The sequence below is a fragment of the Triturus cristatus genome, chromosome 4_2 (assembly GCF_964204655.1).
Source record: "Triturus cristatus chromosome 4_2, aTriCri1.1, whole genome shotgun sequence".
Taxonomy (NCBI): domain Eukaryota; kingdom Metazoa; phylum Chordata; class Amphibia; order Caudata; family Salamandridae; genus Triturus; species Triturus cristatus.
The window spans coordinates 638,582,910-638,608,842 of NC_140586.1; the positions used below are offsets into that span (position 1 = coordinate 638,582,910).

At 48.8% G+C, this 25,933-nt stretch overlaps 2 protein-coding genes across 13 annotated transcripts in view; one reads left to right on the forward strand and one right to left on the reverse strand.

Annotated features, from left to right (window-relative positions):
• Nucleotides 1-25,933, reverse strand: part of MIER1 (MIER1 transcriptional regulator) — a 472,995-nt gene that overhangs the window by 253,572 nt on the left and 193,490 nt on the right. For all 12 annotated transcript variants that reach the window (XM_085602332.1, XM_085602330.1, XM_085602336.1 and 9 more), the window contains one exon: nt 20,113-20,280. In XM_085602332.1, the coding sequence (XP_085458458.1) occupies nt 20,113-20,280 (168 nt within the window). The remainder of the gene's footprint in view (nt 1-20,112; nt 20,281-25,933) is intronic.
• LOC146834793 (uncharacterized) lies at nt 5,770-6,882 on the forward strand. The gene is made up of 2 exons (XM_085600217.1): nt 5,770-6,427; nt 6,473-6,882. Exons 1-2 carry the CDS (start codon nt 5,770-5,772, stop codon nt 6,880-6,882), a joined length of 1,068 nt encoding a protein of 355 aa, XP_085456343.1.

A 25,933-nucleotide genomic window follows, 5' to 3' on the forward strand; every position in this document is an offset into this window, starting at 1 on the left:
TTTAAAATGGCAAAATATTGTCTAAAAATCATCACAGTAATTAAGTCGACTTTTACCACTTGATTCCAAGTATTCACCCAGGACTGAATCTAGGATCCAGTCCTGGAATTCCAAAAGTAATCCTAAAAGTAATCTGTGGCAAATAACTTTGAAACTTCCATTGAACTCAATGTATTATTGTGTTTAGAATTGTGTTGCCTATTGCAACCACTTGTAACTTCCTACACAAGTCAATTGCATATTGCAAAAGTATTTATCTAAAGCATCTCATTCTGAGAAAGTATATTTTAATACCTATTGTTGGTTCTAAACTAAAACTAGCATATATTTTTCATATATAAACCATTGGCCTAGAGTTCAGTTACTGAGTGTGTGAGACCATTTGCTGGCTGAGTGTGTGCAACAAATGCTTTACACTGTCCTCTGATACTGCCTTACTGCTCGACCAAGCTACCACTTTAGAGAGTAAGGTTATATCTAACTTTAGCCTCTGGCAAACCTCTGGGGACTGTGCCTATTAGGAAACAGTATATACAGAGCCACTTTCTCACATCTTGCACAATGTTTCACAAGATTGTGCGCACACCAGTTATCCACCTTGTACACACCCCAGTTATCCGCCTTGCGGGTGGTGCTCTATTTTAGCAGCAAGCGTATTGACGCCATTGTCTGTGTTCATTGAGACAAACTCTTCACCAGCTGTGCACATGGTATGAATCTTTCTTCATGCCTCGCTCACTTTGGCATTCGATTAGAAACTTTTGTTTTAACTTGTCAATGGGTGAAATGCAGAGCCACAAGGAGAGATCTGCCTCTATCGTGTTCTCTGCCCAGACTGCTGTCCTGACATTTCAACAGGCCCGCCCACATTTCGCCTGGTGTGCATCACATCGCTACCCTTCAGCTTTTAAAAGGTTTCGTCTCTTCCCGAAGTCGTCAACATTCCTCCATGCCCATGGACTTCTTGGATTACTACACCACAGCACTACACCACAGAATACAACACAGAGCAGATAATGCTTGAAGTACAAAGGAAACAAAATTATATCCTAAACCGAGTGCATGCACATAAGATCCTTTCCTCTATTGTTATGAAAGGAGAGGGACAATTCTCACAGATGTGCTTCAAACAATAAAAGATGCATGGTTCATGTAATGGAATTACGTATGCAATGTGGCTTTAATAGCAGACCGTGGATTTCAATAGATCCTGATCTTTCTAAATCTCATTCCTTTCGTAACATTGTGGACCACAAACTCGAACTCCCCAGCCTGCAATCAGTGTAATGTATCAAATGGCCTGATAAACCTCATTATGATCAGCGTCATCCACAGCTTCCCCCACCACACAATCCTGACTACCTTAAACGGTACTGTCCTAAATGACAGATGCACTGCTGTAAACTGCACTGACATCTCTGCAACCATCTTGACCATGATGTTGATATTCTTGTTCTAACTGATAATGTGCTGAATCACTCCTCTCGGGTCATCAGTGACTCTCTCGTCCACCCTGAATTTTTATCAGGCAGGATCAGCTTAAAAAACCAAAGTGGAATTGCTGTGTTTCACAAAGTAATCTATAGGAAAGAGGAGTTGGTCTGATGGCTAGGGTGGTCGACCTCGAATCTGGGGTACTGGGTTCGTGCCTTGGCAACAACGCTGAACATCCTGTGATCCTAGGCAAATCACTTAATCTCCCTGTGCCTAACAAAACAAGCATTGGCATAGCCAATAGGTCTCGCCTTTGGGACCTTATAAGTGTTTAACCATGCAACAGTTAATGTTGTTGCCCCAAAGATATTGTGCTGCATAACTAAATACTAATAAGGTCCCAAAAGCGAGACCTATTGGCTATGCCAATGTAAATGTAAATTGATACTTGTATAGCGCACTACTCACCCGCAAGGGTCTCAAGGCGCTTGTACGAATACCGCTGTGAAACCCATCCTGGCTTTCCCTGTGAGGCGTCCACTCCTGGGCACCCCCAAGGTGGAGGCCAGGCATCCTTAGCGTTGTGTGGGCCGTTGTGGAGATTAAGCAAGCTATTGCCCAGAGTTGCAGAGTGGGACTCAATGATTGGAATGGCACCGAGGCGAGAATTATCAGGTCCGTGGAATTTTTGAGCCCAAGACCCACCGAGGCGGGGAATTGAACCCTGGTCCCGGGCTAGACCTCTGCATCAGGGTCTGCCGCTCTAATCATTGAGCCACACTTCTCCAACCAATGCTGGTTAATTCCAGGGATGGCGACCAAACTAGCATTGGAGGATCTTAAATCACATTGGGGAACAACCCAGACAAAATGTTTCTGGAGGCCACATGGCCCAAATCCATGCAATGACTTGCAAACCATACACAGTGCATTGAATTCAATCCTCTCTTGGACTGGCAGCCAATGGAGATCCTTGATACAGTTGGATATGGAGCTGAATTTGGGAATTTTCAGCAGCAATTGGGCTGCAGCGTTTTGCAGAGACTGGAGTTCTGAATGCAAATATTAATCGATTCCTAGATAGAGAGCATTGCAATAATCTATCTTGGACAGAATCAAGGCAACTATAACAGTTTTTTCATCTCCAGTGGAATGAAAAGGAAAATCTTTCTTAACATTTTTCAAAGGAAAAAGCCTGAGGGTGTGACACGAGTGATCTGTTCTGAGAAACAGAGCTGGCTATCAAGCAGAACACCAAGATTTCTCCCTTTATTTACAGGGTTAGGACGCGGCCCAGCGTCAGCAGGCCACCAGGAATCGTTCTAGAAAGAGGGACTGGTCCCATACAGTATCATTTCTGTTTTAGCTGTGTTTAGCTTTAGGTAATTATCATGCATCCAACTAGTAATATGCGCCAGACAGTTGTAGACTACAGACTCCTGCTATTGCTAACCTTGTTCGGCTTAAAGGCACTTCCGAGCTCAGAAGCAGGCTCCACAGAAGGCTGCAAACAAGACACTCCACTGGACTTTCAAGAGTTATCAGTGAAACAGGTATATTGCTTCTCCCTCATCTATGCTAATAATGTGGATTTGCAGCTTCAGAATGGGGTATTGAATACTATATTTCGGAACCCTGAGTAAACCCATAGCGGTTTCTCATGTGCCACACTTCCTCTTAGTTTCGAGCTTGTGTACCTGTAAACCCAAAGGATTGGATTTATTGCCAATGAACTCTCACAGTCTACATCATGTCCAGAGCCAAATGACAGACAAATCTCCTCCAAGGCACCTCAGTGCCCATAAACCCTCATCTTTGAATTCAGAGTGAATTTATAACTCCCCAGGAAGAGACCAGACAAAATAGGTGGTTAACAGAGTACACGCAGCCACCAGGAGGAGAAAGCAAAGCTATAAAAGTGTCCTCCTAAGGGCCCTCTACAGTGCAGGACTTCGTTTAAGGCCATGAAGAAAAGGCCATCGATGCTTCCTGTAGCCCAGATGTGCATTTGAGTCTTTTATTCTCACTAGCTGAATTAAACTATAGGATGTTAAAGTCTCATAAGTATTGATCAAACTATAAACAGATCCCTAAATCTATAGACCTTCTGGAAGTCCTAATACTGGCTGCCAACAATACAGAAATCATATTTTAAACCATTAATAACAGAGTAGGATTAGCTGACGGCAACAAACCCAAAGCTAGTTGCGTGGTCGAAAACTCACAAGCCCTTTCTGGGTATCAGTTGAAACATTTAGGCACACAAACAGCTTAAAAGGGATGGACCTCTACTCCATCAGCCAATGTACACTGTACTTGTTATTAATGTAAGACACCTCTAGCTGTCAGTCTAGGGACCTTTAAAAAAAATTTGGACGCCAGACCCACGTTATTAGGGGGCTACTTTGGATGCGGAGGAAATGTAAAAAAAAAAAACAAAGAAAAAGATACGTGAGCCAAGTTATTCTGTGAAGGCCCGAGAGTCTAGCAGACAAATTTCCAGAAGAATCCAAAAACACAATTCAGAGGGTTCACTGTGGGCAGATCGGATTACAACTGCGATTCTTCCAAAATTGGAGGCAATCTCATATGCCCTGTAAAAACGGACTTGGTCCAGAGAGAATACACAGAACTACACCAGTATCAATTGAAATGCCAACAAGAGGAAAGACACAATTAGGAAGGAAAATACCCCACTGGCTAAAACCCATCGCAATTTAACGAAATATTCCTAAACAGCTCTTGCACTTTTCTGAGAAAAAAAAAGCTTACCATGGACAATAGCCTATTATCCAGTATTAGGCTATCTTTCATAGATTCACATGCCTGAATCATTCCCCGGTGTCGGGATAGGAGTCACCGGTAAATAACAAAGCAATGTCTTAGTAGACATATATAGTAACAGGCCCCAAAAGGCCTTAGCTTAGTAAGCTATCCGCGTCTTTATGTAAAAAGGACCAAAGTTTGGCCAGTAGCCAATCATCTAGCACCACCCTCTAGAACCTTCCTGGAAGGAGCTCTAGTCCCTCAGATTTTCTACCGCTTGTCGTGCTTAGGGAGTCTCCACTGAGCTCTGCTCATTGCTTCTGGATTTCCAGTGTTTCTTGCTACAAATTTACTTGGCTTCATCATGGCTGATACCCCAAAGAAGGGACTCTTCAGATCCTGTGCTTCCTGTGGGAAAAAGAGGCTTCACGTGGACGATCAGCATAAAGACTGTCTTTAATGTCTATATCCCAGCCACAATTCGAAAGACTGTAAGGTATGTCGTACCTTTTCATCTAAGACCCTGAAAGACTGAGAAGGGCGCCTTTTAATCTGGCTGCAAAGACTAAAGGACAAGGAAACTGTTGTGTCCTCTGAGGAAAGTGAGGGTTCTACTATCTCTTCTCACTCCTCACATAAAAGACCAAGGGTGTCATCTCCGGGCCCTTCGTCGCAGCCACCTAAAAAGAAGATGCACAAAAAGTCTTCAGAGGTCCTGGCCTCGCCTCTGCCAGGGACTGCTTCTCCTCAGGATGTGCCACATACCTTTAAGAAGCCAGTCTCCACCCCATGGACGACCTCGTCGAGGGTGGCTTCAACGACGAGGAGATCTCCATCGACGGCAGTCTATGTTACCTCGTCGACGGCGACAATATCTACTGTTACATCCCAATCTATGACTACGTCGACGACAACCACTCCATCGTCGCCGGCTGGTAAAGCTATTTCGCCGACGCTAAAAATTAAAAAATCATCGTCGTCAGTTAAGCTGACGATGACACCATCGACGAAAGCTCCCTCGTCGACATCATCGCCGACGAGGACACCGTCGACGAAGCCTTCGTCGTCGACGACAGTCGACGAAGAGACCATCATCATCTTCGTCGCTGACGACGACACAGTCGACGATGACCTCGTTGACGACGTCTCAAATGCAAATAATACCTGTTACTCCGACTACGACCCTACCGTCAACGGGCCCGTCGACGGATATGGACTCTGATGTGCAAAGTACTTATGTGCACCTCAAAATAACTAAACGTGCACTGACTCCGGCCCTCACTTCACCCAGTAGGGTCCCAACCTTGCCTCCAGCTCAAGTTTTTGACGAGGAAGACTCAGATAACGGCAGTATATTCCCTGCTGCGACGAGTCCATCACAACTGCACGTAAAATATCAGGATATCTCTGACCAAGAGGACATTGACCAAGAATATCAGGAGGTTTCACCTCAGGAATATGTGCAGCCCCCACCTTCCATGGTTTGTCTGCCTGCGTCTTTGGTCACGGATCTCCAATTCCTGATATCTGATTATAAGCAACGGTTTCCGACGCCGGCACCTTCCCCGGATGCCAGTTGGGCCTCCAACACCAAGGCCACGACCGCCTCCATTGGTTTTGCAGTCAGAGCCTGTCACATCGCCACTTCGTCCCACCACAGATGACGAGGATGATGGGGAGCCTGAAGAAGGAGAGCTTCAGGATGTCCAATCTCACCAGGAAGAATGGGATGACTACATCCTTCCCTGCCCGGTTTCTCCTGCCTGTACCACGGCCGACTCGCCGCCAGAGGACATTGGCGGCTTTCATAATATCATAGAGCGAGCGGCCCAGCGCTTTCAAATTCCAATGCCCTCGCACCAACAGGACTGTTTCCTTTACGATTTTAAGGAACCTTTTAAGAAGTCTGTCCATGCAATTCCTATCATAGATTACATTTGGGAACAAGGCATAAAGATTATGCAGAATCCTTCCTCGGTCCCTCCAGTGTTACCACGGCTGGATAAAAAATATAAAGCGCCAGACACTGCTCCAGCTTGTCTCACAGGCCATCCAAAGCCGGACTCTGTCATTACCCAGGCCGCACAGAGAAGGTCAAACAACCCAGCTGCTCTGTTGACAGCTCCACCAGATAAGGAGGGTAGACGACTGGAAAACATAGGCAAACGTTTTTCCTCGATGTCGGCTTTAACAGTGCGTGCCTCCAACGCCCTAGCACTGTTAGGACGTTACAATCGTCAGATGTGGGCGGACATTGCGCCATACTTGGCAGACTTACCAGAGGAGTCAAAAGAAGAGGCCAGGAAGATCTTGCTAGAGGGGGAAAGATCTGCCTCTGAACTTATAGACTGCGCAATGGATATTGCTTCGACCGGATTTCGACAACTAGCTGGCGCAGCGGTCCTTCGACGTCAAGGTTGGCTAAAGGCAACCTCCTTCAGGCCGGAGGTCCAAACCAAAGTGCTGGATATGCCATATGATGGCCAACTTCTCTTCGGCGCACATATTGATGAGGCATTACAGGGTATTAAGAAAGATACTGATACCGCCAGAGCTTTGGGTACCTTACAATTTCGGAACCCTTCCTTTCGAGGTTCAAGAGGGAGAGGTCAAACTTCAACTAGGGGAGATTTTCAACAACGTTCTTCCTTCCCTTCCTCCCAGCAATACCGTTCGCAATAACAACAGCGACAGCAATCCTCATACCCAAAATCTTCCTTTCGTGGCAAGGGAGGAAGACAAAAGGGCGCCGCTCGACGGCAATGACTCAACTGCAGCCGGTCTCAAACTTCTCTCCACCCTCCAAGATTGGCGGAAAAATTTCCCACTTTATCCCAAATTGGCAAAAAATAACTACGGACAATTAGTACAATTCGGCCATTCTCTAAAATTCATACAGATCCCTCCTCAAACCCCTCCCCGCCAAATGTGTCACAAAAATCTACGTCCTTTACTCTTAGAAGTGAAGATTATGCTCCAAAAGGGAGCTAGAGAGAGAGTTCCCCCAAGCCAACAAGGAAAAGGGTTTTACTCCCGTTTCTTCCTCATCCGAAAAAAGGAGAAAAAATGGAGACCGATATTGGACTTGAGGAATCTGAACAAGTTTCTGAAAAAGCAGTCGTTTCGTATGGTCACCATTCAGGAGGTATTACATCTACTCAATGCGAACGACTACATGGTGTCGTTAGACCTGCAAGACGCCCACTTTCATATACCAATACACCGCAACCACAAAAAATTCCTACGATTCATGGTGGCGGGCAGACATTACCAGTTTCGGGTTCTGCCGTTAAAGACGCTGTCAGTGCGTCTCTTCAAATCCCTACTTGGGATGGTGTCTTTTTGCATCCTATTAGTCCCACATTGTCGTCTTCATATGCGACACCTTCAAGAAGCACTGTCGGATCAATGGGTCCAGTGTACAGGGTCCTTCGACGACGTCATCCAGGTGACCCCTGTGATCAAAAAGGCTCTACGATGGTGGGTTTACCCCCAGAACCTTTCTCAAGGCTTGCCTTTCTTGCTTCCTGCTGCTCCTCATATAATCACCACGGACGCCTCCTTAGAGAAGGCACTTCATATCAATCTTCTAGAGCTACGCGCAGTCTATCTAGCTCTGGTGGCCTTCCTTTCAAGAATCAAAAACTCCATAGTGCTTGTCCGAACAGACAACACAACGACAATGCACTATTTGAACAAACAGGGAGGAACTCGCTCGCTAACACTCTCGTGAGTCGCAAAAAATTTGGAATTGGCTGCTCCGTCACAACATCTCTCTCCGAGCAGATTATGTTCCAGGCGCCCACAACGTGTTGGCAGATTCTCTGAGCAGAAGACAGGCAGCATGCCACGAGTGGGAGCTGGATCAACTAGTTCTCAGCAACGTATTTGCTCAATGGGGCACGCCTCTTCTGGACCTCTTCGCCACCCAGCAAAACGCCAAATGCCAACTCTTTGCAAGCTGGCATCCCCAACAAGGGTCTCTGGGGAATGCCTTTTCGATCGCATGGTGCAACGTCTTTGCGTACGCCTTTCTGCCGTTTACCCTGATTCCCAGGATGCTACGGAAGATGAAAGCGGAGCCCTGTACTCTCATATTTGATAGCTCCAGCTTGGCCACGCCAACACTGGTTCACGGAACTTCACCTCCTTTCCCTGGAACCTCCAATCAAATTGAAGCCGTTTCCATCTCTTCTAACGCTCAACAATCAGCAAGTTCAGCATCCGGATCCGGCATCTCTCAAGTTATCAGCATGGCTCCTGAGTTCAGAGAGTTTCAGGGCTTAGACATTCCTCCGGATTGCAGACAAATTCTGGCTCGAGCAGATAGTACCAACAAAACGTATTCATTAAAATGGAAGAGATTCTGTATCTGGTGCAAAACAAACAGGTTCCACCCTCTTTCTTCCACCCCGGAACAAATCTTGCCGTACCTCCTGCACCTGGCAAAATCTGGTCTTGCTCATGCCTCCATTAAAGTCCACCTAGCAGCAATATCACGCTTCAGGAGATCCTCTACACGTCCATCTTTGTGGTCTAATAGACTTATTAAGCAATTCCTTATAGGACTGTTTAGAACATTTCCTCCAGTAAAGCCTGTACCACCGGCTTAGCATCTCAACACGGTTCTGGCTCAACTAATGAAACACCCGTTTGAGCCAATACACAGAGCAGACCTTAAGTATGTATCCTGGAAGATTGCGCTCCTGCTGGCCCTTACCTCGGCAAGGCGAGTGGGGGAACTCCAGGCATTCTCAATCCAAGACCCGTTCCTTCAGTTCAAACAGGATAGGGTCATTCTTCGCACAAATCCAAAGTTTATTCCTAAAGTTCCATCTCAGTTCCATCTTAACGAACCTATCGTGCTACGTTCATTCTTCCCGAATCCACAAACAGTGGCGGAGAAAACTCTACATTCATTGGACATTAAGCGCTACCTAAAGTTTTACATTGATAGAGCGAAAGCATTTCGTAAGTCTAATCAACTCTTCGTAGCGTACAGTAGGCCTAGAAAAGGGCTACCGCTCACCAAACAAAGTATCTCCAGCTGGATTTCTTCAGCCATCACCTTCTGTCACCAGCAGGCAGGACGTCCACTGCGATCAACAGTTCGTGCCCATTCCACAAGGGCAATGTCTACTTCCATGGCACTGTTTACAGGGGTGCCCATTGTGGACATTTGTAGAGCGGCCACATGGAAGACGCCGCATACATTCACCAAGCATTACTGCCTGGACACGGACATCATGAAGGATGCTGCAGTGGGCCAAGCGGTACTCCGTCATCTATTTCAGTAGAGGTGAGCCCTTCCTTTCATCCCACCATCCTTGCCTCTTTACGCACATTTCGCACTGTAATGTATACATTGGCTGAGTCATTGTTTCTAGTGCTTTTATCTTTCACATGGATATGTTATTATCTAGTGACTGTATATTTACTGTTCCTTCCGAAATGTGCTTATTATTGCTTACTACTCTGATTCAGGCATGTGAATCTATGAAAGATACCCTAATACTGGATAAGGAACGCGTTACTTACCTGTAACTGCGGTTAGCCAGTATTGGTATCTTTCATAGATTCACATGCAACCCGCCCACCTCCCCTGGAAGGGCTCTCTTGGATCTCTCAGTGATACAACTACTTAGCACTGTGCTTACGAAAATCTGAGGGACTAGAGCTCCTTCCAGGAAGGTTCTAGAGGGTGGTGCTAGCTGATTGGCTACTGGCCAATCTTTGGTCCTTTTTAAATAAGGACGTGGATAGCTTACTAAGCTAAGGCCTTTGGGGCCTTTTACTATATATGTCTACCAAGACATTGCTTTGTTATTTACCGGTGACTCCCATACCGACGACGGGGAATGATTCAGGCATGTGAATCTATGAAAGATACCAATACTGGATAACCGCAGTTACAGGTAAGTAACACGTTCCTACCTTAGTAAGGTAAATTAAAGTGCATGGATTTGTTAAGGAAATCCTTTTAAACAAGAGGGTGACGGGAGATGAAGAGAAGTGCAGCAAGTTCATTCAACAATGCATGGCTCATACTACCTCAAAGAAAAAAAAGTGTTTCTAGCTCTAGATAATGGGTAAACCAGCTAGGAGCTCAGCTGAAGGGATTAAGTTATTTCCACCAGAGCGCTGCATTCTCTCAGACAAACCTCCAGTCCTGTTAAACTTCGACCAGGTATCGAAGAACAAAAACTTCCTTAAACTTAATGGAGACAAGACTGGGTTAACTGTAGTAGGGAAATAAATATACTCCAGCATGGCCAGGCTTATTCTGAACACAACTGCTGTGTAACCACGTGCTCAATTGGACTATGTAAAATCCATGGGCATTCCTACTAAACAGGATTTATGCCTTCAAACACAGATTAACATGCACTTTATCAAATAAACAAAATATTACCATTTATTCCAAAATCTACTTATGCCAATTCTACACAAAATGTAGTCTATAACCTCTATGCTTACCTAGTCACCCATTAAATAAACTGCAATCAAAATCCATTCAAAACTTTGGAATAAGGAAAGCCATGTGCATAAGCAAATATGCAATAAACATATGGCGAGAGGAGACCCAGTTATTTGTGTCAGTGTCGGTCTTGCCTGTATTTGAGACAAGAGAGCGTAATGCACCCAGGTAAATCGATGCAATCAAGCTAATCAGCGTAGAAAATGGGAGTTTAAATCAGTAGAGTATTTCTTTAATTTCCTTTCCGGTCCCAATCACGTGACCAAAGATCACATGACAAGGGTACACAAGGCACTTAAAAGGAGAGAATGAACATGCCTCCCTCAACATGCAGGGGCACAGGAAGATGCTACGACCACGAGCGGACGTGTACTCTTGATGCAGTAAGGTCTTTTCTCTCCTTATTTCACGTCCCACTTTTCTACGCTGATTAGCTGAATTGCTCTGCTACAGCAAAAATAATTTTCTTTTACAACAAAATTACTTTAAATGATTTTTAGCCTCTTAGTGTGTGACTACAAAGTCTGTCCTCCTCTGGGACCCCTATGGTCTGTTGAAAAAACAAGTCATGCATGTAATAGGTCTAGTCTGTTTTTCCTTCTTAATGTATTTTCCATAGTACTACTTTAAATTTTAATTATGCAGAGTTTCTAGAGATGGTGACAGATATTTTAAGGCATGCACAAAATTTTCACCTAAATACTTATAGCCTATTTAATAACCTCACTACTGGGGATGATGCATGTTGGACCCGGCCTCGTAGCATGGCTCTACTTGTCCCCGCACCACCTAACCTGGTACCTGCAGCCCCGAGCCCACAGCCTAGCCGATCCTTTCCACCAGAACACACGCACACGACCCGGACATCCTCGTCCATGGCCTCTCTCCCTTCGGCCACCCCGGGCCCGCGTGCCCACTTCATGCACCAAGATGGCCGCCCGGCCCCAGCGCGACCCGGGCCTAGCGGCGCCACTCCGGCTGGAGGACACCACGCTTGCCAGGGGATGAGAGAGGGAGGAGCAGTTTCTATCGCACCTCTGAACTCCCCTGGGACGATGAGTTTCGATCGGCCCTCCGGCCTCCCTGAGAGCTGGCTCCACGCCTGCTGGGTGTCTGGGACTCCTCCCGACCCGGCCCTGAGAGGATCAAAAGACAATGGCAGGAAACCACGACAAGCGACCCCCAGGTGACAAGACCCCTGCCTGCACAGACTCCGGACATCAAAGAGGGGTCGACCTATAACAAGGGGTGCTCTGAGACTGTCCGGCAGATTCGACGCTGGAACAACGAGAGCCTGCTGACGCGGTCGCGGCTCCTGGAACTTAGAACCCCCTGAGCCCTACTGAGTGACTCGCGGCTCCCTGAAGATCGTAAGACCTCCGAACTGTACCTGAGCCCTGCTGAGTGACTCGCGGCTCCCTGAAGATCGTAAGACCTCCGAACTTGTACCTGAGCCCTGCTGAGTGACTCGCGGCTCCCCGAAGATCGTAAGACCGCCGAACTTGTACTTGAGCCCTGCTGAGTGACTCGCGGCTCCCTGAAGATCGTAAGACCTCCGAACTTGTACCTGAGCCCGCTGAGTGACTCGCGGCTTCCACAGACTCCACTGGTCCCGCCGGACCCCAACGACAACAGGCCTACCCCCCAGCTCGAGGATTGTGAGCTGTGCGCCGGGTACGTCCTTGCCTTGAACCTTTTACCAGAGACTGTCCCGCTACCCCCTATCCCTTCCGAGACTCATTGAGCCCGCGCTCTCCTTGTACATATTTGCAGTGCTAACCTGTTTGATAAAGAGTGATTCCTAAGAACGCACGGTGTGGTGTTTCTGTGTCGTGTGGTGCCAGAAGTACGATCCTCGATACGGGATTCCTCCTCCTGAGGAGTCTCCCGCCAGTGCCCGGCTACGATACTTTGAGGGTGGGTCTCAGGGTAGTCAGGACCCCCTTTCCGGGCTCCTCTGAGGTCGCCGTCTAACATTGGTGGCAAGCGACGGGATTCGGGCCCATCACCTAGAGATCGTACCGTGAACGACGGACGCACTACCGACAAAAATGGCAGAAGGAAACGCCATGATCCCCGCAGAAACCAACGCCAACAGGGTGTTCCAGGTGGAACAACTAGAAGAATACACGCACAAAGAACTAAAGCAATTCTGCAAAGAACTTAAAATCGCTACCACCGGTCTCAACACCAAAGAAGATTTGCAGAAAGCACTGAAAGCTTGGGTGGATGCCGGGGCCTCCCGCCCAGAAGGCACGGGGGAGCGCCCCGACGAAGCCGAACCCCCCCCAAGGCGAAAGCAGCAGCAATCAGGTGCGAGGCATCGTACCAGACGGGGGCCTATCCCCGGAAGAACTCGCGGACAGAGAGAGAAGCCGCAATCACGAACTCGAGTTAGCCAAACTCAAAATCGAAGGCGAATTAAAGTTAGCGGAAAAAAAGCTAGCAGTAGAGCAAATGCGCGTGCAAGGCGAGCTAGAAGAGAAGAAGCTCCAACGGGAACACGAAGGAAGGAAGCTCCAACTAGAGCACGAACGCAGCTTGAAGGAAATCGAGCTCAAGGCCAGAAGCGAGGAAGGGAGGCCCCCGGGAAACCGAGAGGCGGCCTCCCCAGCGGAGCAGAAGGTCCACATCCCCAAGGACGTGGTCAAAGAATATTATAAAAACGATGACATTCAACAATGGTTCAGGGCCTACGAGGTCGCCATGACCTCCCATCGGGTCCCGCAGAAGGACTGGGGGGCAGGGTTGTGGGGACGGTTTCTGAGCGAAGGAAGAGACACCCTGCTCGACCTACCCATCTCTCTGCAGACCTCCTACAGCCACATGAAAGAGGCTCTACTCACAAGGTACGGTCTCACCCCCGAGATGTACAGTCAGCGATTCCGGGACTGCAGGAAAATCCCGGGCACCACCTGGGTGGAATATGTAAACTTTTTCAGTCGGGCCTTCGATGGGTGGATCAAGGGCAGCAAAGTCACCACCCTTGAGGAACTCACCAACCTCATGTTGTGGGAACACCTGGCTGCGAACTGCTTTGTGGAACTTCGCCAGCATCTGCTTGACAGCAAACTCACCGATCCCAGGAAGCTGGCGGTGGAAGCAGACCGCTGGACCAACACCCGGGTCCCCCGGGGCATGGTAGGAGAATACCCCCGAGCCAGTCAGGGACCACCCCGCCAGAGAGGAGGAGGGAACCAGGGAGGGCAGCGAGAGTCCCAGCCTAGCCCCCCAAAGACCCAACCTCCACCTTTTCCAGCGCCCCCCCCACCAGTAACCGGACCCCCCGGGAGACGGGGACACCGGGTAACCGTCACTTACTTTCGTTGCCAGAAGCCAGGGCACTACGCCAATGACCCAGAGTGCCCCATGGCCACCCAAATCACCCCTGCAAGACAGATAGCCAACATAGCTCTGGGGGAGGAGGTTGAGGAAACCGGGGAGTGGGAACCCGCAGCTATGGCCCTAGTATCCCTGGGAGATAGAGAGATGGTCCCTGGTAGCCTCCTGCCCTCCAACACGAAGAAATACGGGCAGCTCGTCAAGATCAATGGCCACCAAATAGAGGCCCTGCGGGACACCGGGGCCAGCCTCACCGGTGTCCTCAGGCACTTAGTCCCCGAGGAGCAGATCCTCCCCAATGTCTTTTGCCCGGTAATTTCCGCAGATAATAGAGAGAGTATGTGTCAGGTAGCCCTGGTGCCGTTTGAGTGGGGTGGGGTGACAGGTAAACTGAGGGTTGCCGTAAGAACCTCCCAGCCGGTCGACTGCCTCTTAGGGAACGACCTGGAGAGTTCTCCCTGGAAGCACGTCGAGCGCAAGGCCCACCTAGGAATGATGGGGCTCCCCGAGTGGGTGTGCGCCACCACCCGATTTATGTCAGCTCGACTTCCCCCCCTGGGAGAAGTCGAAGACGCCCCGACCGAAGAAGTCAGAACAGTAACCCCAGAGGGTCCTCCCGTCCCCCCATCGGAAGGGTCAGTCGCCAGCGACGAACCCTCACCGTCCGACACCGCCCCGGTCCCCGAGTTAGGCGATCTACCCGAATTGGCCCAATGGCGCCACGAGGGCGGGCCCACCCGGGAGGAATTTTGCCGGGAGCAAGCCACTTGTCCTTCCCTGGTCGGACTGCGGCGCCAGGCCGAGGGCCAAGCCGCAGGCGACCAAACTGGAACGCACCGAATTTATTGGGAGAATAACATTTTGTACAGTGAGCAGAAGTCGGTGGAGCTGGGATCCGGACGGGTGCTGGTGGTACCCCTCCGCTTCCGAGACTTCCTCCTGGGCTTAGCCCACGACGTCCCCCTCGCCGGCCACCTGGGTCAAGACAAGACCTACAGCCGTCTCGTGACCCATTTTTACTGGCCTAGAATGAGAGCAGCTGTAGAAGCCCACTGCAAGTCCTGTCCCACGTGCCAAGCTAGTGGGAAGAGTGGGGGGAAGCGCAAGGCTCCCCTCCAACCCTTCCCGGTCGTCAGTACCCCCTTCGAACGAGTCGGGATCGACATTGTGGGGCCCCTGGACCCCCCCACCTCCCAAGGTCACCGTTTCATCCTGGTCCTAGTGGATCACGCCACCCAATACCCTGAGGCTATCCCCCCACGCACCGTCACGGCCCCCGTGGTGGGCCGGGCCCTGATGGGGATCTTTTCCCGGGTGGGTTTTCCCCGCGAGGTCGTGAGCGATCGCGACACTAATTTTATCTCGAAGTACATGACGTCCCTGTGGCAACAATGTGAAGTGTCCTATAAGTTCACCACCCCGTACCATCCCCAAGGGAACGGCCTAGTAGAGAGGTTTAACAGGACTCTGAAAGGGATGATCACCGGCCTAGAAGAGCCCCTCCGGCGTAAGTGGGACGTCCTGCTCCCCTGCCTCTTGTTCGCTTACCGAGAAGTCCCCCAGAAGTCCCTAGGGTTCAGCCCGTTTGAGTTGCTCTATGGACACCCCGTCCGAGGTCCCCTCAGTTTGGTTAAGGAAGGGTGGGAGGCGGCACCCCAGACCACCCCACGAGATGTGTTCCAATATGTTCTGACCCTCCGGAACCAGACCAGGAAGTTCCGAGCACTGGCCGAGGCCAACCTAGAGGCAAGCCTAGAAGAGATGAAGCGCTGGTACGACCAGAATGCCACTCTGGTCGAGTTCCAGCCGGGCCAACAAGTATGGGTCATGGCCCCCGTGAAGCCAGGCGCCCTCCAGGACAGGTGGACCGGGCCCTACAAAGTGATTGAGCGGAAGAGTCAAGTCACATACTTGGTGGACGTCCAGTCGCCTCGGGATCCCCTTCGGGTCCTTCACGTGAACCGCCTCAAGCCTCACTTCGTGCGGACAGAACTGAGCCTCCTGCTGGCCACCGATGACGGGGCCGAAGATGAGTCCGATCCCCTCCCGGACTTCCTGTGTGTCAAGGAGCAGGATGGCTCCGTGGAAGGAGTGAACCTCTCCCCAGCTCTCACTGCCCAGCAACAAGAGGACTGCCGCCAGCTCCTAGGACAATTTGCCGACCTCTTCTTTCTGATCCCCCGAGTCACCGACTGGTGTGTCCATGACGTGGACACCGGGGACAGCCCGCCGGTGCGACACCGAGCATACCGGGTCCGGTCCTGCATTCAAGCTGAAGTCTCGAAGATGTTGACCATGGGGGTGATCGAGCCATCTGACAGTCCCTGGGTCCTGGTCCCGAAGGCAGCGGCCCCCGGTGTCGCCCCCGAGCTCCGATTCTGCGTGGACTACCGGGGGCTCAATGACGTCACCCGAGCCGATGCCCACCCCATTCCACGGGCCGACGAGCTCATTGACCGACTCGGGGCAGCCCGGTTCCTCAGCACATTCGACCTCACCTGCGGATACTGGCAGATTGCGCTCACCGAGGGAGCCAAGGAGCGGTCCGCCTTCTCCACCCCAGATGGGCATTACCGCTTCCGCGTAATGCCCTTCGGAATGAAAAATGCCCCGGCCACCTTCCAGCGACTGGTGAATAGAGTCCTGGCCGGGCTGGAACAGTTCAGCGCGGCCTATCTAGACGACATCGCCGTTTTCAGTTCCGAATGGAGTGAGCACCTCCAGCACCTCCGGAGGGTGCTAACCGCCCTGCGCCAGGCAGGCCTCACAGTAAAAGCCAGCAAGTGCCAAATTGGGCAAGGATCAGTAGTCTATCTGGGGCACCAGGTCGGGAGTGGCCAGGTCGCCCCTCTACAGCCGAAGATCGACGCCATCTTGGCCTGGGAACCCCCCACCACCCAAACGGAGGTCCGAGCTTTTCTGGGCCTCACTTGCTACTACCGAAGATTCATCCGGGGGTATGGCAGCCTTGTCGGCCCCCTCACAGAACTCACATCCAAAAAACAGCCAAAGAAGGTGCAGTGGACGACTGCCTGCCAGGAGGCGTTCGATGCCCTAAAGAAGGCCATGTGTACTGCCCCCGTCCTCCAGGCTCCCGACTACTCCAAGGAGTTTGTAGTCCAAACCGATGCCTCCGAGCATGGCATTGGGGCCGTCCTGTCCCAGGTAAATGACCAAGGCCTAGACCAGCCCATCGCCTTCCTCAGCCGGCGGCTGTTGCCCAGAGAACAGAGATGGAGCACCATTGAGCGCGAAGCCTTTGCCGTGGTCTGGGCACTCAAGAAACTACGCCCCTACCTGTTCGGCACCCATTTCAAAGTCCAAACCGACCATCGGCCCTTGCGATGGCTCATGCAGATGCGAGGAGAAAACCCCAAGCTACTGCGATGGTCAATCTCCCTCCAGGGGATGGATTTCACCGTAGAACATCACCCTGGTACGGACCACGCCAACGCTGACGGCCTCTCCCGGTTCTTCCGCCTCAGCGAAGAGAACCCCCCAAGATGATGGGCAGTTCTCTCCGGCTTTCAGCTGGGGGGGGGACGCGTGTTGGACCCGGCCTCGTAGCATGGCTCTACTTGTCCCCGCACCACCTAACCTGGTACCTGCAGCCCCGAGCCCACGGCCTAGCCGATCCTTTCCACCAGAACACACGCACCCGACCCGGACATCCTCGTCCATGGCCTCTCTCCCTTCGGCCACCCCGGGCCCGCGTGCCCACTTCATGCACCAAGATGGCCGCCCGGCCCCAGCGCGACCCGGGCCTAGCGGCGCCACTCCGGCTGGAGGACACCACGCTTGCCAGGGGATGAGAGAGGGAGGAGCAGTTTCTATCGCACCTCTGAACTCCCCTGGGACGTTGAGTTTCGATCGGCCCTCCGGCCTCCCTGAGAGCTGGCTCCACGCCTGCTGGGTGTCTGGGACTCCTCCCGACCCGGCCCTGAGAGGATCAAAAGACAATGGCAGGAAACCCCGACAAGCGACCCCCAGGTGACAAGACCCCTGCCTGCACAGACTCCGGACATCAAAGAGGGGTCGACCTATAACAAGGGGTGCTCTGAGACTGTCCGGCAGATTCGACGCTGGAACAACGAGAGCCTGCTGACGCGGTCGCGGCTCCTGGAACTTAGAACCCCCTGAGCCCTGCTGAGTGACTCGCGGCTCCCTGAAGATCGTAAGACCTCCGAACTGTACCTGAGCCCTGCTGAGTGACTCGCGGCTCCCTGAAGATCGTAAGACCTCCGAACTTGTACCTGAGCCCTGCTGAGTGACTCGCGGCTCCCCGAAGATCGTAAGACCTCCGAACTTGTACTTGAGCCCTGCTGAGTGACTCGCGGTTCACTGAAGATCGTAAGACCTCCGAACTTGTACCTGAGCCCGCTGAGTGACTCGCGGCTTCCACAGACTCCACTGGTCCCGCCGGACCCCAACGACAACAGGCCTACCCCCCAGCTCGAGGATTGTGAGCTGTGCGCCGGGTACGTCCTTGCCTTGAACCTTTTACCAGAGACTGTCCCGCTACCCCCTATCCCTTCCGAGACTCATTGAGCCCGCGCTCTCCTTGTACATATTTGCAGTGCTAACCTGTTTGATAAAGAGGGATTCCTAAGAACGCACGGTGTGGTGTTTCTGTGTCGTGTGGTGCCAGAAGTACGATCCTCGATACGGGATTCCTCCTCCTGAGGAGTCTCCCGCCAGTGCCCGGCTACGATACTTTGAGGGTGGGTCTCAGGGTAGTCAGGACCCCCTTTCCGGGCTCCTCTGAGGTCGCCGTCTAACAATGCAAAAAAGTTTGAGCGCTCAATGATGCCCAATCTGTCCCCCACTTTTTCTCTTTTCAGTTAACAACCATACAAGGAAAAAGTCCATATAAATATGGTCTGTATGGTTACGTGCATGTATTTTTACTATTTATTTGCACAGAAAATTACCAATCGCAAAAAGCAGGGTAAAAACGAGGTCATGAGGAAAACCTACTGACCCTTCACGGGCTATATAAAGGCTGAAACAGGTCGACCTATCGGATGCCTGGGAACATTCACTTAAAAAAGCATCACACTGATCTATTTTAACCTCGCCCTAGATCCCAGAATAATACATTTGTTACAAAGGATTTAAAGGCTATTTTAACACACTCACTCAACCCGGCTTTCACTCACTGCTAACACTCAAAGAGCTCCACTGACAAACATGTAGAGCCCAACCATTCACATATAGTGTCTGAGTGAAGGTCCAATGATGAAGCATGCCACAGGTGTTGGTACCTGTGGGTGAGGAATATATATATATATATATATATATATATATTCATTTTCACACTACCCCAGAGAAAGTTTACTGTCTGAAAAATTGTGAAGGAAGCACCAATTTACCTGGGTGAATTACGCTCACTTGTCTCGGATACAGGCAAGGCCAACACAGTCACAAATAACTGGGTCTCCCCTCTCCTTGTGTTTATTGCATAGTAAAATAGGGAAGTTGAGGGTATACCCTTACCATATATTTCTCACTCCTTTTCGGTGTATAAAACCTAAGCACATATGAACATTTCACTTGAGCCAGACAGGCATACCATTGGTTCCCAGTCAAACAACGCATCATTTTTAAAACTATCTGCTTCACGCAGTCTACTAAAACCAACATGGCCCGAATTTAACAATAATTTTTTTTATGGCTGATCTGGACTCTGCCCACCTATTGAAGAGTCTCAAAGTGAACCGCTCCCGTATTAACGAGAGATCTATTAGCTACATCAACCCCCACATCTGAAATTTGTTGCCCATCTCTACACGGTGAACATCATGTCACGTCTTTCAGGAAATACCTCAACACCCAACTATTTTATTATTTTTAGATTTGTTTCATTTTTCTTTAGGCCTTTGAGGCTCAACATCAAAAAGCTCTACTGGAATTGATGTTTTTTCTTCACAGAAGTGAAAAACAAAAGAATGCAAATAAAGAAACAGAAAGAAATCCAAGATTAGTTTATATTTACAATAACGACTGACCTACCGTACCAAAAACAAGTTTAAACAAGACAAAAAACTCAATGAAAAAAGTAGACCACATACATAGAAGAGCTAAATACATACCTTGTTTTCACCACTACAGCCACTATTCTCATCATGATCAATATTGTCATCATCAACATCATCATCTTCTTCATCCTCCTCCTCTTCGTCTTCATCTTCTCCTGGTAGAGGAACTGTGCTGCCATAGCCATAAAGGCTAAGTAGTTCATGAATTGGCATCTCGCCCTCCTGAGTAATATGAAAAAAAGATTATACATATTTTTATTTGCCCAAGAGCTTATTCTGCTAATGCAACAGAACGCATTTATTGCAATTTCATTTCAAATGCAATGCTCTCAAATTGATACCAGTCCCCCTCTGTTTACTTTCCGTACAAGTGAATGTTGATTATGGAGCACTTCCAAATTAAAGAGCATGGCAAGCAGTCATGCAGAATGACCTTACTTAGCCAAAAAATCAATCAAACCAGGAATCCCATGGGATGTAGCATATTAAACAAAACTAATCACAATGATAGGAAAACTCAAATGTACACATATACACCCCAAACATTTAAGGTTTTGTGGGGATAAGAGTGATACAAGCTCACTAGAAAATTACTGAACACAGATGCAACATCAATAGTTTGACTTCAACAGTGCAGGATCAGACTTCAGCCTTTACACAAACAAACCTAGAGTTCAGGAATCGGCACAAACCACTCCACACAGATAATTTCCAAAAGACTGCTTGTTTCATCCGACAGGGATGGAAACTACAGCATTCCCTCCTCTGCATATTGAATAACATATAATCTTCAATACTAACATGATGAAGAATTTGTCAACCATTTGAGGAATATAGTCTTGTTGCAATTTTCTGGCACTATTCTGGTTAAAGATAATACACTTGCACAACTAGAATTCTTTCTTTTTGCACTTTGGGCAGAGCTTTTGAGCATTGCTCTGTCAAGGAATATTCTTGCTTGATACAGGTACTAAGCATAACATTCGTTTTATAGCGTTCTGAGACATCTGCGTCCAGTGAAGGATCGACACAAATGAGTTACAGAAAACAATTATGTTACTTACCCAGTGAGCATCTGTTCTTGGCATGTAGAGCTGTAGATTCAGATGCTTTGCATACTACTGCCATCTAGTGTTGGGTCCGGATGTTCCCAAGTTATTTTTCTTTGAAGAAGTCCTTCCCAGTCACGAGGTAAGGTGACTTCTCCTTTAGGTGATAGTGCGCATGGGCATTGACTTCATTGTTAGATTGTTTTCCCGCAAGAGCGTAGTACTGAGATGTCCATGCGTATGTAATGTAAATAATGAAAACTGCAACAACTACAGGTGCCCAGGGAGGTAGGAGGGTGCATGTGAATCTACAGCTCTACATGCCAAGAACTGATGCTTACTGGGTGAGTAACACAATCTGTTTGAGACATGTGCGCTTTAGATACACATGACTATATAGCAGTATTCTCTGAAAGCGGTGGCTAACAAGTAGGTGTTGCAGTTTGAAAAAGTGTCTTTAATACTGCTTGCCCTACATTGGCTTGTTGCCGTGCTAACACATCCACACAATAGTGTTTGGTAAATGTGTGTGGTGTGGACCATGTTGCTGCCTTACAAATGTCAGCTATAGGAATGTTACCCAAAAGGCCATAGATACTCCTATTTTATGACTGGAATGTGCTCTAGGAGGTATAGATAACGTTCTTTTAGCTTTATTATAGTAAGTTTGAATGCATTTAAGAATCCATCTAGAAATACCAGATTTAGAGATAGGATTACCCTTGTGAGGTGTAGCAAATGCAACAAATAGTTGCTTTGTCTTACAAAAATCTTTTGTTCTTTCAATATAGTACAATAACTCTCTTCTGACATCAAGTGTGTGAAGAGTTCTGTCTGCTACTGATTCAGGTTGACGGAACAACACAGGTAACAACCGATTGATCGATATGAAAATATGAAAAGCAGAAACCACTTGTGGAAGGAATTTTGGGTTGGTGCGAAGAACTACTCTATCTTTATGAAGCTGAAAGAAGGGTTCTTCCAAGGCTAATTTTTGTAGCTCACGAACTCTACTTAATTAGGTGATAGCAATGAGGAAGGCAACCTTCCAAAAAAGAAACTGTAATAGACAATTGTGTAATGGCTCAAAAGGTGACCCATGAGTCTTGTAAGCACAATGTTGAGATTCCAAACTGGTGCAGGAGGTACTCTGGGTGGTATTATTGTTTTAAGGCCAGCCATAAAGGCTTTAATTACTGGAACCTTGAACAAAGATAAATGTTGTCTGTTTTGCAAATATGCGGCTACTGCTGCAAGGTGCAATCAAATGGATGTGTGAGCTAGACCAGCTCGTTGTAGATGCAAAAGATAACAAATAATATTTTGGATAGCGGCATCTAGCCGATCATTATTGTTGTTACAATATACAACAAATATTTTCCATTTTGCTGCATAATATACTCTAGTGGTAGGCTTTCTTGCTTCTTTAAGAATAGTCATACAATCTGGTGGCAAATTTAAGGATCCAAACTGACTTCAAGAGCTAAATCGCTATATTGAGTTCCTTGGGGTTTGTGTGTCTGATTTCTCCATGGTTCCGAGTGAGAAGGCTGGAATTGAGATGCAGCTTTTGATGTGGAACCCACTGATAGTTCCAAGAGTGTGGTGAACCACGGTTGACATGCCCATTTGGGAGCCACTAAGATTTGCGTGAGCAATGTTTACCTGAGCTTCCGAATCAGAAATGGAAGGAGAGGGAGAGGCGGAAAAGCGTAGGCTAATATCCCCGACCAATTCATCCATAGGGCATTGCATTTGGATAGAGGGTGTGGGAACCTGGAGGCGAAGTTTGGGCATTTTGATTTGTCCACTGTGGTGAACAGATTTATTTGTGGGAGTCCCCATTTTTGAAAGTATGGAAGGAGAATTTGGGGATGAAGTTCCCCCTCATGTATTTGTTGCCGCATTCTGTGGAGGTGGTCGGCAATTGGATTGTTCACTCCTGGGAGGTGCTTTGCCAGAAGATGAATTCTGTGATGGATTGTCCAACGGCAAATGGTCTGAGAGAGGAGTGACAGTTACACAGTGTGTCCCCACCTGTTTTTGTACATAGTACATAGCTGTCATATTATGTGTGCGGACTAAGACAACTTTCCCTATGAGGTGGGACTGAAAGGCTTTCAGTGCTAGATACACAGTTAGAAGTTCTAGATAGTTGATGTGAAGACTTTTGTGCTTGTTGTGCCATATACCTTTAATTATCAAATTGTGGAGATGGGCACTCCAACCTGTGAAAGAGGAGTCTGCTGTTAGCACGATCTGTGGAGCAGGGTCGATGAAGGGCAATCCTTTTGATGAGTTTTGTGTGTTCCATCACTGCAGAGAGTGATGGGTGCAGCCGTCTACAAACACTAGATTTGTTAATTGACCATGAGACTGGTTCCACTGATGTGCTAAGCATTCTTGTAGGGGACGCATGTGTAATCTTGCATGAGTCACTATTACAATGCATGATGCCATCCTTCCTAACAGTTGCACAAAAGTCCCGACTGCGAAGTATTGACTGGTCTGAAAATGTAGTAAATGAGTTTGAATATTTTGAATTCTGGATGGAATGGGAGAGGCTAGAGCTGGGTGAGTGTTTAGTCGCTCCCAGATAAGAGTGCATCTGCGAAAGCTGAAGATGGAACTTTTACGTATTAATCGTATAACCCAATTGGTGGAGTAGATCTAATGTAGTCCGAGTGTGGTGAGTGCTGGCTTTGACGAGCCAATTTGCTCGATATGGGAAGACATGAATCGTTTGTCTTCTGAGATGAGCAGCCACTACTGCTAGACATTTCGGGAACACACTTGAGTACTTTGAACTGATAGTGTTTTCCTGCTATCACAAATCTGAGATATTTGCGATGTGCTGGGTGAACAGGAATGTGAAAGTAGAAGTGTAAGCACTTGTTGAAGCGTAACCATATGGGAATGTTCTGACAGTATGCAGATGTTTAACATCCTCCGATCCAAATTTGATCGTAAGGAGCCGACCTTTTTGGAGATTAGAAAGTACAGAGAGTAAACCCCTGAACCTTGGTACCGTAATGGAACAGGTTCTATGGCTCTGTAGGAAAGTGGGCTTCTGTTGCAGTAACCTCCCCACTTTTTGCCAGACTACTGATGCACTTTGACTTGATGTGCCCTGGGTCCCTACCAATCAGGTTCCCAGGGCCGGTATTCTTTCCCCAAACCTAATCCAATTGGCATCTCAGACCAGCCACTGTGAAATTGTGCCACCCTTAGAGGCCCTGTACCTACCTACCTACACCCACACACCACCACAACACACACACTTTTCTTTTTTTTTGTTGCAGGTTGCGTGTTTTGGTGCAGAACAAAGTGAAGAGTCAACATGGCACACATCCCTGTGTGCCATGCCACCAACCCACTGCCCTGGCATAGATGAGTCACTCCTCTAGCTGGGTGCCCTATACCAGTGGTGAAGGTACAGGTGCATGAGCCCTGTACCCCTACAGTGTCAAGTCCATTCTTGGACATTGTAAGTTCAGTGCTGCCATTAAGAGCATATGGTGCTGGGAGCTTGCCATTACGAACTCCACAGCACCACAATGGCTACACTGAAAACTGAGAAATTTGGTATCAAACTTCTCAGCACATTAAACCCACACTGATGCCAATGTGGGATGGAAAGAAAAATGCACACGGAAGGCATCTTCGAGATGCCCCCTGAAAAATGACCAGCCTCTGCTGGATTCCCTGAATGGTACACACCAGCCTGCCACCACAAGACAGGTTTCTGGACCCCTAGGGTGAGAGCCTTCGCTCCCTGAGCCCAGAAACAAAGCCTTTACTGGGCAGAGGCATTCACACCTTCCCCAGGCCAGGAACAGCTATCTGTGGCAGGGGAGCTTCAAAGGCCTGGCAGCCTTTGTAATGCGACCCCCAGCCTCTACTGCTAGCAGGAGCAGGCCCCCTTCCTGTCTACCCTCCTTTTTGGTGGGAAGGCAGGTGGGAAAAACTAGCCAGCCCAGGTGTGCCCACCTCTGCCAACTCCACCCCTCAGGTAGGGGAGCGAGGTGAAGCCCCCTCTTCAGTGCCCACCCTCTTGCAGATGGCAGGCACTCCCCAATCAGGATTAGGGATTGTGCTCACTCCCCCACGTGGGGTGAGCACACCAAGGGCGTAGTCGCCCTAAGGTCAGTAGCCCATTGGTTACTGACCCCGAGACCCCTAAAAAGCCTCCTAAATACAATATTCAGGGGGCAGCCCTGAACCAAGAAAGCAGATTCCCGCAACCTAAGAAGAACAAGCATTGGCATAGCCAATAGGTCTCGCCTTTGGGACCTTATAAGTATTTAGCCATGCAACACTTGATGTTGTTGCTCCAAGGATATTGAGCTAGATAACTGAACACTTATAAGGTCCCAAAGGCGAGACCTATTGGCTATGCCAATGCTTGTTGTGTTTAGCAGCCTGCATGTGTTTATCTGTGTGCTGGGGAGTGCATGAGTATGTCTGTAGGACTGTCTTTGTGTGCATGCCTGCGACTGTGTGTGTGTACCACCAGTCTTTTGCCCCTGCCTCAACAGCTCGCCAAACAGCAGCTTCGCTACACGAGCATTATCATTAACAGAACTTACTGCCGCATTCTTTGCACTAAATAGAAGACTAAATAGGAAATGACGGCGCAGTCTTAACAAACAATGCGGTTCTTTAACACAATAAAGGCAAACCCTGCTGGGTGAAAATCGTGAAAGGAAAAATAAACGGTCTTCACCTACAATCCAGAAACAATAGTCGGATAATAGTCGGATATGTAAAACCCACCCTTATGATATGCCAAGATAATGTATTATGTGTTATCAAATTTCGAGGCA